At 52.2% G+C, this 16,228-nt stretch overlaps 1 protein-coding gene across 2 annotated transcripts in view; it reads left to right on the forward strand.

The window, feature by feature from the left end:
• Positions 1 to 380: 380 nt before the first annotated feature.
• The window catches only part of RAB11FIP5 (RAB11 family interacting protein 5), a 36,611-nt gene continuing 20,763 nt past the window's right edge, over positions 381 to 16,228 (forward strand). The window contains exon 1 of one of the 2 annotated variants that reach the window (XM_059942955.1): positions 381 to 981. In XM_059942955.1, the coding sequence (XP_059798938.1) occupies positions 551 to 981 (431 nt within the window). In that variant the 5' untranslated portion in view covers positions 381 to 550. The remainder of the gene's footprint in view (positions 982 to 16,228) is intronic. The other variant, XM_059942956.1, reaches the window with a different exon arrangement.

Consider the following 16,228-nt stretch of genomic DNA (forward strand, 5'->3'; position numbering starts at 1 on the left):
AGCTTTCCGGAGCAGGGACGTCTTGAAGGACGACTTGGGATTGGCCGGGAGACGCGGAGCGGGCATTTCATACCCGGCCGAGGGTGCCGCGCTGCCCGCAGGCGAGGCGGGGTTTCCTGGGGACCAACGCGGGAGCCCCCCCTCCCCCCGCGGAGGCCTTGCGCCCCGCCCACGGTCCTCGCGGCGCTCAGCGACCCTCCAGCTCCAGGCTGGTCTGCAGCAGCCCGGGCGAAGGCGTGGGGGGCCACCGTCCCCTAGCTCTGCCGCACCTCCGCGCGGGTACGGGTTAGGTCGCGAGTCGCGGGACGCCGGCCGCTAGGCGGGGCGGGAGGCGGGGCGCTGACGTCGCGGCGCGGCCGGCGGCCGGGAGGCGGGGAGGCGGCGGCCGGCTCGGCCCAGCCCAACCCGCAGCTGCGGCGGCCGAGCCTGTGGGCGGCGGCGGCGGTCCGAGCCGGCTCCTGACTGCCCTCCGCCGCTGCCCAGTTTCTCACTTGGTCCGGGTGTCCACGCCTGGTTCGGCCAGCCCTCACCCGCCGCCGCTTCCCCCGCCATGGCCCTGGTACGGGGCGCCGAGACGGCGGCTGGGCCCTCCCGCTGGCTACCCACGCACGTCCAGGTGACGGTGCTGCGGGCCCGCGGGCTGCGGGGCAAGAGCTCGGGCGCGGGCAGCACCAGCGACGCGTATACGGTGATCCAGGTGGGCCGTGAGAAGTACAGCACGTCGGTGGTGGAGAAGACGCCGGGATGCCCCGAGTGGCGCGAGGAGTGCTCCTTCGAGCTGCCGCCCGGCGCCCTGGACGGCCTGCTGCGGGCGCAGGAGACCGACGCGGGCCCGGCGCCCTGGGCCGCGGGCTCCAACGCCGCCTGCCAGCTAGTGCTTACCACCATGCACCGCTCGCTTATCGGCGTCGACAAGTTCCTGGGCCAGGCCATGGTGGCGCTGGACGAGGTCTTCGGCGCAGGCCGCGCCCAGCACACACAGTGAGTGAGGGGCGCGCGGGAGCGGAAACGGTTAAGGGCCTTGCGGGGCGTGGCTGGGGAGACGCAGGACCCCGAACCTCGGCCTGGGCGGTGCGCCCTTTTGCCTAGCGCTCAAGGGCGTAAACCGACAAGTTGGTTCTTCGCATATCGGGGTCTCCTTCCGATCCCCAAATGTGCGCTGGGCTGTGCTTGGCCGCTGGTGGGTCCTTGGAAGGCGGGGGAGGAGGTGAGAATGGTGGCCTACTGTTAGGAGTAGATTGTCAAGTAAAGTTAGGAGTGGGATCCAGAGGCTCTTGGACTGTGGGAACCTCAAGAAGGAAAATCTTGGGGCCATTCCTAGGGCCTCCGGCCCTGTTTCACTTTCCTCGAAGGGGAGGGGAACTGCCTTCGGGTCCACACCAGGCCTGCAGGGGAATGGGGAGGCCCTGCCTCGCCCTGTGGGGGAAAGAAGGTGCAGGGTTGTCCTCGAGGAGGGCAGAGGTTGAACGGAGGCGCCCCACCAAATCTAGAGACTGCAGAGGGCATCTGCTTCTTGCCTGGTACTCGGATGCCCTCTGTTGCTTAGAGACGCCCCCGATTCTTCCCTTCTGTGTCTCTGGTCTGAAAACAGGAGACCCTCTAAGTAAAGGAAGGAAACGCTTTAATCAGGCTTCAAGCATCTTGCCTGAGGTGGAGGCAGCACGTGCTTAATGGACAGCAGGAGACAATCTCCCAGTCACTTAAACCTAGAAGGGCCAGAGGGTTTACCAGTGGGTTTTTAAAAATCATTTATTTTGGCAGCGTTTAACTTTCCCTGTGTTAAGATCAAGGCTTCAGACTTGGAGCCTCATTTCCTGTTTTGGGCTTGGGCAGGATCCGGAAGCCTGTCCGCAGGGCTGACAACCTGCCGTGGGTCACTCAAGTGGTTAACTGGGGTGACGCCACCCCTAGGCCCATGGGCCCTGGATGGGGAGGGTAAGGGGTTGGGGACAGTTGCTGGAAAGGTTTACCCAAGTGGAATGGCATCCAACTGAGTAAATCTAGGAAGGCTTGCTGGAGAAGGATGAGCCTGGTACAGACCCAAATGAAAGCAGGATTTGGATAGAAAAGGATCTGACCTTGAACATTTCAAAAATGTGGGTAGAGAAGGCCTTCATGGCCCTTTGCAGCCTAGGGTGGGAAACGGGTTAGCACAGGGCAGGTTTGGGCAGGGCTGTGACTTAGCTCCATCTCCCCCTCCCCTGGCCTTCTCTCCTTCTCTCATGACTTGCTGTTTGGTTGCTGGGTGTGGATCATGTGGTATAGTTTGGCCCTTGTTTTGTTTTTTTCCTCCCCTTTTCTGTCCTCTCCCTCTTGCCTGGCTCAGGGAGCCCAAGGGGGTGGGGGTGAGGCAGAAAGCTCTCCTCTGGCTCTCCTAGCCCTTTCTTCTTCTGAAGAGGCTCCTGTCCCCAAATTCATTCCACTCCTTTCCCAGTCCTTCAGTCTCCACCTCTCAGCTAATCTGACCTGACTGGTAGATAACACATCTCGGTCTGGGGGTTGGGGGGGGGGCCCTAGAGGGGAGACTAAGGAGCAGACAGAAAAAGTCTCAGCTTGTGGGGAGGGGCTTCTGTGAGGTCAGTGACTTGCGTGGGGGTGGGGGAGGGGCTTTGATTTTTTTTTCAGTTCCTGCTCTTGCTTTCTTCTTGGCCTCTGGATCTTCCTTAACTGAGTTGTCTATGTCTGTCGGCCCGTGTGCGCCTGTTTGCAGCCAAGGACAGTCCCCTTGATCTGAATGGGAGCCTTAATTTACTTTCTAGAAGTCATCTTTTCCACCAGGATCTTTCCACACCCACCTGGCTGCCTTTCCTCTGATGCATTGACCTGGGTTATTTATAGAACCTGGAGGGGGCAGGAGGAGGGGGACTTGTAGTGGGCAGCAGAAAAGTCTGTGAAATCAGCCTGATCTTTTAGTTTACTGGACCAAACAGCATGCCCACTGACAGAGGGTGAGGGCTGCTGCCCCCACTCCGGTTTGCACCTTCCACCTCTGGCTCTCATGGCCACCCTTGGTGGCCTTTCCTGGAGCACCTTGGTGTGAGCTGCTAAGATAGTGAGTCTGCACATTTTCCAGTGGGGAGAGGACTGGCGTGTGCCCTCCTCAGCTTTGGATAATGGTGGCAGAGAACTCCAGGAGAGCACATGATAGCCCTGTGTTGCCCAGACAGAACTCCATTGGGAAAAGGCAGCCTCACGGTTAAGAGGAGGGGCCTGTTTAGTTGCAGATTCCCTTCCAAACCTGCCACCTTGTGGCCAGTCAAGTAAACTCTTGGTGCCTCAGTTTTCTCATCTGTAAAATGGGGCTAATTTATACCTTGACAGGATTGATGTAATGGATGAAATGAGTATGTAATTAAAGCATCTAGTGCAGTTCCTGGATATGGCTGGTGGTCAGTGAACAGCAGTGATGGTGGAGGGAGGTTTTAGTAGCCTGGTAGCTGTGATCTGGGAGATGTCCCCTGTCTCAGAGGAGCCTCTCATGTGATAGGAGGAGGTAATACAGAACTTAGCATAGTCCTGGAAAGCCCCAGGACTATGGTGGCAGGGTACTCACAGAAGTATGAGAGCTCCTCATGAAATGAGCTGGCCCTTCACAGCCCTCCACTACTCTCTTTGCTGCCAGACGCTTGAGAATTGGGGCTCGTCTTGTGAGACCTCTGCAGTTCTGAAGCCACGCTCAGATCAGCTTGCAGCTTTGCAGCTGTCCTCCGTGGCAGGGCAGCGTAGTGTTTAAGAACGTGGAGACTGAGGTTTCACTCCCAGTTCTATCACTTACTAGCAGGCAAGTTACTTAACCTGTTTCCTCATTTCTGAAAAGGTAACACATGATAACAATCATAGAGTTGTACAAATTAAATAAGACAGCATCTCTAAAAGCCTTAGTATCATTCTAGACACATAGCAAGCTTTCAAGATATTAGTGTTGGGCTACTCTCAGGGCCTTCCTTATGTGAGGGTGGTGATGATGGGGGCTGGGGTTCTAGGTGCCTCAACAGCCCCTGAAGCTCCTTTGTTAGTGGGGTGCTCTTTGAGGTGAGGGATTTCACTGGAGGCTTCCAACTGATTGAAGAGAAAATTGTCAAAACAACATGTAATGTAATACACAAGGAAACTAATTATAACCGTCTCCCCTCAGTAAAGCCATACACGGATCATCATGGGTCTCAAAATCCCAAGAGCTGCTTCTTTCTTTCTTTCTTTATTTGGCCATGCTGTGCTGCTTGCAGGATCTTAGTTCCCCAACCAGAGATCAAACCCGGGCCCCTGCAGTGAAAGCGCTGAGTCCTAACCATTGGACCGCCTGGGAATTCCCTCTTTAGCTTCTTTAGATGCGTCCTTTGTGGTTTTTACTTCAGCACCATCCATAGTACTCCCCAGTGTGTGCTCGTGTGGAGTAAAATGGTCCCTTCTGTAAATAGCCCCCTTCCTGGGCCTGTTGGATGGATGGTTAGAGTCTGGCCCCTTGGGAAGGCCAAGTCTGTGGGCTCAGTTTGGGTTAAAACGTGACCATGGGCAGCCTGCAAGTGTGGCCCCCTAAGAGGCTCTGTCAGCCCTGGTCAGACCTGTCTCATTGATTTTATGAGGGCCTATGGGAGGCCTGTGGCTGAGGAGGACTTAGGTTGGAGACCAGAGCTTTCTGCCTGGCTGGTGGTGGTGGCCTGAGACCTCCTCCAGGAGGGTGGGCTTGGGGGCAATGGGAGAGGCAGCTGAGGCGAATACAGCCTACTGGCCTAGGGTAGACCTAAAGTGGGCATGGTCTTTGAGGGCTTCCATCTGTCCCTTAGCCTCCAGATGGCCTGTGCATTACTGTTGTAGGTAGATGGTGCATGACCCACAGCCTTATCATGTTTCCAGATGTGACTGCTCCTCAGGAAGCAGCTGAGGCCACGAGGGTCCTTGGCTTTGGCTCCTGCTCCAACCCCCGACCTGGCTGATGGGGAAGTCTGCTTTGGCCGCCGGGAAAGGTGTGGCTGTACTTAAGAGCAGTAGTTAGGACGGAGGCTGCATCTCCCTGAGTTATGGGGCAGTTTTTATCTGGGGTTGCTTGAGCAGCAGCGTCTGGGGAGTGGGGAGTGACTCTGCCGTCAGACTGACCGGCTTCCCCTTCCCTCTGCATCTGGCTCCGTTCTCCCCTCCCTGCAGGCAGCCAGGGACAGGTGCAACTCAGCAGAGCTCCATCCTAGCGACCTTGAGGGCTGTCCCTTTCTTCTGATGGGGGCTGTCTACCCTCTTTTTATTACTGCCACCCTGGTGCTGTGACGCGCTCTCCAGCGGCGCTAAATGGCTGGTCTGGCCTTGTCCAGATGTTTCCCCTGCCCTTCCCACCCTGTGCTGGGACAGATAATTAACACAATGACAGGAGCTCTGTGTGCTCTCTGGGAATCAGTACCCTATTTTTTCCTGTGCAGGGCCGACCTCTGCAAAATAGTGTGGTCATGAAGAAGCTTTGCCCTTCCCCACAGCCAAGTAATAAAAATAAGTCTGTGATGTGGGTCCTTTATGCACCTGGCAGTCCTGTTAAGGAAGAGTCTGATGGCTCTGCCCTTACTGAGCTGGCCTGTGGGGGTGGCCCTGGGCCCAGGTCTCTCCGCAGTGAGCAGGATAAGCAAGTTCAGCTCCCAGGAAGCAGCGCTGCTGAGTTGCCGGGAGGGGCTTTGTCATGGGCCACCTTGACCTTCAGCTGACCCTGGGGGTGGTGAGGGGAAGCACAGCCCTTAATCATGGAATTCTGATGTCAGAACTGGAAGAGTGCTTAGAAGTGTGGAAATTGAGGCTGGGGAGGGAAAGTGACAGGCTCTCAGCTACTCAGCAGTTAGGGAGGGTGGGGCTCTGTGTGGTTTCTCTTAGGCCCTGACAGCCTGAAGAGCTGTCGGATTTGGGATAAGGAAGAGATGGCTTTTGGGAACCTGAGTGCATCCCAAGGTTTCTGTGGAAGTGCCTGAGGGTTTTTAGGGAGAGAGGGACATTTCAGCTGGGAGGAGGAGGGAGGCTTGGGGCTTCTCTGAGACCTGGAGGGACGCCTAATCCACAGGCCTTTCTGCCTGGGCAGAGGCCACTGGTTGGGTGGGAAGTTCAAAGGAGGGGAGGACATGGACACACCAGCCCGCATGCCCAGAGGGTGCAGTCTTATTAGGAGGACGGACCCCCACATTTGGAGGAAGGGCCATAGCCAGCGGCCGTACTTCGGGGCCTAGCCAGGGAGCGCTGGAGATGCTCAGAGCAGACGGAAGCCCTGCGCTCAGCTCTGGTCAGGGAAGGCCTCCCTGAGGAGGAGGTGTACCCCGGGCCTGTCAGGCTGGCCATCAGAGATCCCGTCTGCCACCCCACCTTCTCTGAGTTCGCCTGTGGACAGCGTGTAGCACTCCTTTTTGGAGGATTGTCATTGCCTTGTTTGTCTAGCATATCATTTATTAAGCCCTTTTTAGGTGCTGGCACTGTCCTAAGGATTTGACTTACATCAGCTTATAGCAACCCCTGGGGGTGTAGGTATTGTTACTGTGTTTAACGAGTGAAGAAACTGAGGCTGTCACATAGAGGTGAAGTGACTTTTTTTTTTTTTTTTTTTTAATTAATTAATTTATTTTTGGCTGTGTTGGGTCTTCGTTTCTGTGCGAGGGCTTTCTCTAGTTGTGGCGAGCGGGGGCCACTCTTCATCGCGGTGCGCGGGCCTCTCACTATCACGGCCTCTCTTGTTGAGGAGCACAGGCTCCAGACGCGCAGGCTCAGCAGTTGTGGCTCACGGGCCCAGTTGCTCTGTAGCATGTGGGATCTTCCCAGACCAGGGCTCGAACCCGTGTCCCCTGCATTGGCAGGCAGACTCTCAACCACTGCGCCACCAGGGAAGCCCACTTTTTTTTTAAAGATTTTTTTCTTTTGATGTGGACCATTTTTAAAGTCTTTATTGAATTTGTTACAGTATTGCTTCTGTGTTATGTTTTGGTTTTTTGGCCACAGGGCATGTGGGATCCTAGCTCCCGGACCAGGGATCGAACCCGCACCCCCTTCGTTGGAAGGCACAGTCTTATCCACTGGACCACCAGGGAAGCCCTAAAGTGGCTTTTCTAAAGGCACACAGCACATGGCAGTCAGGATTTGTACCGAGACAGCCTGGCTCCTGGTTCTGTGCTCTTCGCCACCATGCTGTAACACCCATCTGAGCCTTCTCCCATGTTTCCCAGGATTCAGCTTTGCATGGAAGTTGGTGCTCAGCAGCTGCCCTCCTTAGGGTTCCTCTCTCCTCCCCAAAGCCCATCTGTGTGGTTAGGCTTGGGGCCTCTGGAAGCATGACCTGCTTCTCCTGTGTGAGGCCTTGGCTGGTAGGGGTAAGTGCATTCAGTCTGCAGCTCCATGTCTGGTCATATCTTTCTCAGGGGATGGGGGTGTTGCCTGGTACATTGGGAAAGAAGGTATCACTGCCACTAGACTGTCTCACAGGAGCCATTGGCTTGTGCAGTAGAGCTGGGCTTGGGATCATCAACAGATATAAGACTTCCTGACCTTTCCCAAGAAATCACATGCTTGTTTTACTGTGACAGAACACTCTGAGCCATCCATCCCTCCTCCTACAGTCATGCAGTGGTTTGCTTTTTTTTTTTTTTTCCCCCTTTCTTTTGTTCAACATCTAGGAAGCAATTAGTGGGCAACCACTGTGCCTAGGTCAGGGATTTGGAGGAAACATGAGAAAGAAATTATATAGCCCTTTCCGTAGAAGGGCAAAAATATGTTTGAGACAAGACTTAACCCAGGAAGGATAATTAACCAACAAAGCAGCATATACAAAATATGAGAGAAGGAAAGGGTCAGAAGAAGGACCAACTCACCAGGGTTGGAGTGATCAGGGTGGGCTGCCTGTAGGAGGCTGGACCTTGAATGACAGGTGGGGCGTGGTGGGGGCTGGGTGAGTTTCTGGGAGGGAGACCCAGAAGGGAGGGAAGGAAGGGAAAGTGAGTGTGGTGGGGCTGAGCCAAGAGAGGGAGTGGAGGGGAGCCAAGCTTCGTTTCCTATGTGCTTCTCTCAGCAAAACAACCTGACTTTCTTTACTTCTTATTTCTTTTTGAGTAGTTTACCTGGTTCAAAATTCTAAAGATACATAGGGTACATACACAGTGAAAAATCTCCCTTGTCCTGACCTTGAGTCACCCAGCTCCTCTCTTCAGGAGCAGTCAATATTACCAGTTCTTATATGCTTTTAAAAGCCAATGCGTTATAGATTTCTTCTCCCTCTCCCATTGTGTTTGCACAAGTGCAGCCTTCTTCACACACACAGGTCTGTACCTATGATAAGTCTGGCTTCCCCACACAGGGATATTATTGCTTCTCTCCACCTGTTTCAAGTCTGAACTGAGACCCTGGCAGGAAGACAGCCACTACTTAGTTTTGTCCTCCGTGACTCAAGACCCTGTTTGGGGTGAATATGGGGTTAGGAGCAAACTGGGGAGGGGAGTTTGGTTAAGTAGAATTTCTTCCTTATTCCCTTGTCTCCCCTGGGAGAGGTCATCCTGCTGGTTTTCTCCTTTCTCTTGGACAGGGTCATCACTCTTTGGTCCTGGGCCACCTCGCTCCCAGGGGGCTGATGACAGCCTATAAAAGGCCCTGACAGACAATAAACCCAAATCTTTACATGTGGATTGGCCTACTTTTCAGAGTGCTTTCCCAGCATCACCTCACTTCCTTCTTCCCTGAGGGCAGGGAGGGTGACCCCCATTTTTACTGATGTGAGGACTGCGGTCTCAGGAATGGAATGACCGATCCAAGGTCACATGATTCATTCGTGGCAGCCAGATTTCTAACCTCCCGAGCCCAGTGCTTTTTCCCTACATCATGCTTTCAACTATACATACTTCTATTGCTGTGTGGTTAGACTTGTCTCCAAGCAGGCATGGGTCCCTGGCCTCTGTCCGAGGCAAGCTGACAAAGAGACAAACCTTTGGAGCCTACAGCAGTGGGAGAGATGAGGACTGGCTGAGATGTTTGTGCCCAGGAGGGAGGGAGGCTGGTCCTGGCTGGGGTCTGAGGGGAGCTGAGCAAGCCATGCCCATGGAGCCAGGGGTAACTAATGAAATGATGGTGCTGGGCTCCAAGGACTGTTGGTGCCAGCACAGAGCCGGAGTAGGTGATAAGAGGCCTGATAAGAGGCACTGTCCTCTCCTGCAGTTGTGTCTGGCTTGCAGTTTTACCGTCGATACCAAATCAAAGGCAGGGTGAGGTTGTGAGTGTTGGGAGCCATAAGGGATTGGCCTGCGGCCCACATATCTCCTGTCTGATCGTGTGTGAGGAGAACTGCCTGAGTGGGGGATTTGGAGAGGAGGGAAGGCATCTAGATGGAGGAGCCTCTGGGGAAAAGGCTTTTCCAGCTGTCTCTTCAAACTCCATGTAATACAGTTTTAGTTGACATTTCTCCCTGCCCCTAACTAGCTTATTTTATCACCCTTCTTTTACAGAGGTGAAGTGGGTGGTTGAAAGCCACTTTGTAAGTCAGATCCAGGACTAGAACCTGGGTCTCCTGTCTTCCAACCCTTGCGTTTTTCCACTATTCCTTTAAAATAATTTTTTTTCCACTTATTTTTGGTACTGAAGCTAAGCCCTGCCAATGCCATCTCATTTATCCAGCAGGTGTTAGAAGGTATTCCATATATCAGGCCCTTTCCCTGGGTTGGGGGGCATAAAAGGTGAGTAACATTTTGTGCAGTCAGTAAGCAGTGAGAGCACAGGTGGAGTGGCTCTGCCTGAGTGCCACTGCAGGGGACGAAGAGGGGCACTTGGAGAAGGGCACTCCGGCCCCTCCTACCTTCCCCATTGCTCCTGTCCTAGTTTAGGCAGGTTTTTTTTTTTTTTAAACATCTCCTCTAGACTGTTAGCATAGCTGCTACAGCTTTTTTGTAAGCCAGAATGCCAGTTTATTAATTTGTGATGAGAAGTAACTGCTGAGGCACAAGGAGTTGCCTGGGTCAGCCTGGCCGTGGGACCTGTCCTGGGTTGGCCGGCTCTGTGCTGGTTTCTGCTGCCTTGCCTCTCTGCTGCCCCTTTCCCTGCTGTCCTGGGCTCTTCCTACAGCACAGCAGCCATAGGTCTTATCCTTGTTTCCTACCCTGTAGTGCTCTTCCAGGCCCAGAATAAGGCTACAGCTCTTTAGCATGCTGTTTGGGGCAGTCTCCTCTGCTCCAAAGCACCTTTCTGCCCATCTTCACCTCTCCAGCCCTGGGCATCTGTGTATTCTGTTCCTCCCACCTGGAATGTCTCTTCACCTGCCTCCTTGCCTCCTGACCCATTGTTCAAGGCCCAGGATGAATGTTACATCTGTCAACGAAAATCATCAATAAGCAACCTATAATAAGAAAAGAAAAGAGTTTTATTTGAGCCAAACTGAGGACTAGCCTGGATGCCCACTTCCCAGATTACTCTGAGAAACTGCTCCGGAGAAGCATGGTTTCCAGCACAGTTTTATATCTTGTCAGAACAAAGAACATTAAATAAGTCAGGGTTACTGTACATTTCAAGAGAACACACACACACACACACACACACACACACACACACACACAGATCAGCATCATGTACACAGCAAGTCAGCATGGCCTTGCACCTGGGAAAGGAGTCTTATCAAAGGGGTACCAGCATTGGTGTCCCAGGAAGATAAGCATTTAATCTTTATTTTTAAAGAATGGACATTCTTTACTTTTTGTCAGTGTGTCCTTTTCTCTAATAATTAAAGCAGATGTACAGTGTGTGTTTGATAGGCCACAAACAGGCTATTTTAGTTAGCATAAGATTCAAGTTAACTCATAGATAAGCCAGAATGACCTCCCTATATCTCAATATGTGAAAATTTCTTTTATCATGTCCTTCCCTGCTCCTCCCGAAATTGTCTTCCCTTTAACCTTCCTGTGCATTTTATCTGTGCATTTTTGTGGTGTTAATCACCTTCTTCCTTTATTTATGTGGCTGTCTTATTTCCCCACCATGATGTAAGCTTCTCGAGGACACTCCCTTTCTTATTCTGGCAAATACTTGGGAAACATTTTGAGCCTGGCTGAGGCCTCCTCTGGTTGGATGGGATTTCAGTGGCGAGTTCCCTGTGCCTCTGAGACTTTGTGAGTGTCAGGATGGGCTGTCAGGATCTCACATGCCACGCCCTGTGCTGAGGCTACGGAGATGAGTAGATAGTTAGCACAAGGCTCAGGGATTCAACCAGGAGCAGGGCTCAGTCATAGGACAGGGAGAAAACAGCCTGTGTCCTGGCCAAAGGCTACCCGCTGGCCTCCACAGGGATCTAATAGAAAGACCCTGTTAGTCTCAAGTGGGACCAGAAGGGGAGTATAGATGAGTCAATACGTGTTTCCAACCATCTCCAACAGATGCGGGTGCTTTTTTTTTTTTTTTTTTTTAATAAATTTATTTATTTTATTTTTGGCTGCTTTGAGTCTTCGTTGCTGGGCGCGGGCTTTTCTCTAGATGCAGTGAGTGGGGGCTCCTCTTCGTTGTGGTGCGCGGGCTTCTCATTGCAGTCGCTTCTCTTGTTGTGGAGCACGGGCTCTAGGTGCGCAGGCTTCAGTAGTTGTGGCTCGTGGGCTCTAGAGCGCAGGCTCAGTAGTTGTGGAGCACAGGCTTTGTTGCTCCGCGGCATGTGGGATCTTCCCGGACCAGGGCTCGAACCCGTGTCCCCTGCCTTGGCAGGCGGATTCTTAACCACTGTGCCACCAGGGAAGCCCCACGGGTTCTTTTTAAAAAACATAATCATGATGCTTGTATCACACACAAAATCAACAGTTCCTTAATAACCATCCAATCAACATCCAGTCCGTATTTAAATTCCCTTAACATCAGAACTATCTCTTCATAGGTGGTTTGTTGAATCAGGATCCAAACAGGGCTCCCTCCCGTACTGTGCCTGGTTGTTAAGTCTCCCAGGGTAACAGTTCCCTCTTGTTTCATACCCTTACCTGATGGAGGAGCTGAATCACTTGTCCTTGAGAACATCCCACATTGTAGCTGATGGGTTTCTGCCAAAGCAGAAATTGCGGGGCCTTGGGAGCCTGGGGAAACGGGGACAGGGTGAACAGTCTCTGAAGGCTTCAGGCCTTTTGAGAGCAAATGATTTCATCAATACAGCGTTGCTTGAAGTGACTGATGGCTGGCCGGCCTGGATTAGGAATTTGGGTTAGACTGTTAACGTCCATCAGAATGTTATGGACAGATATCTTGGTGTCTTCTCCCAGAGTTTTCCCCAGCATCTACTTTTTGAGTTGTGGTCTCTTCCCCTCTGGAACCCTGCAGCCCCTATTTGTACTGACTGCCTAGAGAAGCTGGATGGGGAGAGTGAGGCCAGGAAAGGAGAAATGGATCAGCATGTCTTTCCTTCACGTTGGTTCTTCACTTTTCATTCTAGAAGATTCTCCAGCCAGTACACTGGGCAGCACAACTGTCTTCTCAGGGCCTCTTGGCTTCCTTTGTCTTGGGGTGGGGTTCAATTCCTACAACCGTCAGATTTGCAAGCGCGCCACCCCCAGCATGGTGGGAGCTGTTCCGTAGCCTGAGGTAAGACCTGTCTCTGAAGAGGCCAGGGCAGCCACGGCCAGAAGAGAGAAGCTGCAGACCTGCTGGGCTACGGCCATAGCAGGTAAGGCCCAGGTGAGCACCAGCCCAGTTAAGCTGGAGATGGTGGTATTGGGGACATGAGGAAAACAAGCTACAGGAACAGCCTGCTCCCTGACTGGCAGGTGCACCCGCTGTTTTTGTTTCTCCGGAGTCACCTTCATTGGCATGCAGGGTGTTTGAGGGTCAGACTGAGCACTGTGGCGTGACGCTCGGGAGCCGCAGGGCCTTTGGCCAGTTTCTCGCGCCTTACCAGGCCCCTGGCAAGGCCCTCTCATACCCAGTGGGACGTGAGGTGCAGTGTCTGTCATCTGATTTGAGATCTCAGCCTGGGAGCCGTGCGTTGGGGCAGGAAGGGGAAGACATGCACTCAAGCGTGTGTTTTGCAGTGAGCCTTACAGAGGCAGCACATCCCAAGCAGTGAGAGTGGCACCGCCCAGCTCCTTCTCTGGGAACTACATTCAGCGCCTCACATCAAGCCCTTGCCTTAGCTTTGAACTGTATCTGTAAGCGTCTGTGCTTTATCTTTATTTATTTTGTGCATCCGTTAGCAAGATGTGTCCTAAGGTAACTGCTTCTTCACTTTATGCCATTTCAGCTTACAAAAGGTTTCATAGGAATGCTCCACTTTTGGATAGCAGGGGAAACCTGTAACTTTTAAATTCAAAGTAGTGATGAGTATAAACAATATTTTGCGACATCTGCAGCAACTGTAATGTGGTATGAAAATATCGGTTTCTCTTGGTGACTTATTCATAGGTACTGCTGCTGTACCACTACTGTTGCAAAAATTCATAATTGAAAGAAATACTAAATTTCAGTTAGAGATGAGGGGAAATAAAGATGTAATTTTTCTCCCGTCTAACACAGACCCCCTGTTTTAGAGAAATCCTTTGGTTGGGCAGGGACATGGGGTTTCTGGGCCTGGGTATGTGGTGTGTTGTACTTGCAGAGGGAGGCATTCTAGTGCAGTGATCAAGGCCGGAGGCCCTGGAGACAGGGAGCCTGGGTTCAAATCCTGGTTCCCTGTGTACTAAAAAGAAGCATCTGACTTAACCCTATGGACGTCTCTCTGCCCTAGTGTTTGCATCTGCAAAAATATATAAGAACTAACATTTGTGTGGCGCTTCCTGTGTGCCAGGCCCTGTTCTGAGTGCTTCACATGTAATCTATGCAATTGTCAGAGTGGTCTTGTGAGGGGATTGGACACCCATTACTCCCATCTTATAGGCAGGTATGGAAATGCAGAGAGAGACTGGGTGACCCACTCCAGGTCGCACAGCTGGCGTGTGGTGGGCTGGGGCTTACGCCAGGCAACCTGGCTCCAGAGTCCATGCTGGAGCCACTCTCGAGGTCTGCTTCCCACACCTGCCTCCTGGGGCTGTTAAGAGGATGACTGGGATCTGATTTGGTGTGTTGAGTGCTTAGTATAGCGCCTGCACACAGTAGGTGCTAAAAGAGAGGTATGGTTGTTAATGGTGATAAGATTAGTGCCCTAGTGATGGGCTAGAGTGGGGTCAACACCTGACCTCCATTCAGGAAGTGGGCACTTCCCAGATCTGGTTGGTGTATTCTGTCAGGGAAGTTACTGAGATTCTTTGGTGAGGAATGGGGGATGAGGGCTTCAGGGTTAAAGAAGGTGCCCTTTTGGAACTGTCTGTCCCCATGAAGCCTGGCACATGGCTCCTTCCTTTTTGGGGACGGGGGCACCCTCTTTGCTCTGGGAGCTTCTGGTCTCACGGTTAAGACCTGTGGGTTTGTGATGATAGAATCATTACACAGTTGTTCAGTTGTGAACAGGGACAAACAAGTTGCTAAGTTAATTCATAGATTAATTTGTTAGTTCATTGAAAATATATTTGAGTGTCTGCTATTTTACGTCTGGTGACACACAGACGAGCAGAATAAAGTTCCTGCCTGTAGAGCAGGGGAAGACAGACATTAAACAGCCGTGTATACATACATCATTTTACTGTGTGGGATACACACACACACATACACACACACACACCCTGTGTCAGGTAGTATTAATTATGCTAAAGAAATAAACTGGGTAAGGGGCAGCTGTAGTTGGGGTACTCAGGGAAGACTGAGGAGGTTCAGATGAACTGAGACCTGATGTGAGTGAGTAAGTGAGTGAACTGTGGCCTGAAGATCTGGGCCTGTGTCTCAGGCAGAGGGAAAAGAAAGAGCAGTTCGCTGGAGATGGGAACACTGAAGGCCAGTGTGGGATGAGAAGTGCAGAGAATCAGAAGAGCCAGCACCCAAAGGATGAGCCCTTTCCACCATGCTGAGGAGTGGGGTGTGATGTGCTCCAGTTTCACCTACCTGCTGGGTGAAGCATGGATGGCAGGGAGGCAGGTGAGCAGGGAACTGTAATGTTCAGCAGGGAGATGTTGGTGGACTGTACTATAGGGTGACAGTGGTGAGAGGGGTTGAATTCTGGGTATGATTGGTTGGTAGAACTAAGTTTAGATGTGGGGTGTGAGGGGGAAAAAGAGACAAGGATGGTTCCTGGGTTAGGGGTGTGAAATAAATGATGTGTGGAGGCTTAGGAAGGGGCACCATTATTTGGATCTTAAGCTGAACTTTGCACTGATAATGTTACCGAACCGAACTCAGGTCTGCTTGCCTGACGCGTAGCAAAGCCAATCTACTGACACTGAGTTGTGGTGAAGGAAAGTACAGTGTTTATTTGCAGGGCACCAAGCACGGAGAATAGGCAGCTCATGCTCAAAAGACCTGAACTCCCTGATGGCTTTCAGGCAAGGATTTTTAAAGACTGTGCTAGGGGAGAGGGTCGTAGGATGCCTGATTAGCTCATGGACCTTCTTCTGGTTAGTTGGTGGTGAGGTAACAGGATGATGTTTTGGGAATCTCAGTCATCAACCTTCTGGTTCCAACCAGTCTGGGGTCTACATGCTTGTGGTCAGCAAGTCGTCACCATCCTCTACCAGGTTGGGGAGGGGTCTTAGTTTCTGCAGACCGTCTCAAAGATAGGCATCAGATTGTTATCTACACCCCTTCTGGAGGAACTCCTGAAGTCTTGCAGCTCTGTTGTTCTAATCATTAACTACTTGAGTCTGCTCTTTGGAACTCAGGGAAGGCCTAGGAGACTAAAGCCTTTTTTTCTTCTACAAACAAGAAACAGGGGGCACAGAGGGGCTTTTGTGTCCCAGAAGGCCCTGCAGAGTCCTGCTTGGTTTCAGCTTCTCTTTTTCTTTGATACTCCTCAATCCTGAGGGGAACAGGGGCAGGACAAGGAAGGGAATAAAGTTTTGGATAGAGAGATTAATCATAAACTCAGCAGGTTAACTCAGTTTTAAGGGGACCAGTTTCAATAAGAACTGGAGACAAGTCAGGTGTGTGCCTGGGCCTGGGGCTCTCAAGGGCCCAGCACCCCCAGAGTGACAGGAGCCACCTGGCACTTAACATGTGTGTGTTTGACATCTGCCCTAGGTCTGCTTCTCAGAGTGTTGAACTTTTTCGGTTATACTATGTGGCAGCTGTTAGCTAGCCCAGCTCTGTTTACTGAGAAATGGGTGGAGAGCTGGGTATGGTGGGCCTGGGAGCCCCACTAGCAGGAGTAACTAGGGCCATAATCTTGGTAACAGGTGAGGCAACTACCTCCTCCCTT

The sequence above is a fragment of the Balaenoptera ricei genome, chromosome 13 (genome assembly GCF_028023285.1).
Source record: "Balaenoptera ricei isolate mBalRic1 chromosome 13, mBalRic1.hap2, whole genome shotgun sequence".
Classification (NCBI taxonomy): Eukaryota; Metazoa; Chordata; class Mammalia; order Artiodactyla; family Balaenopteridae; genus Balaenoptera; species Balaenoptera ricei.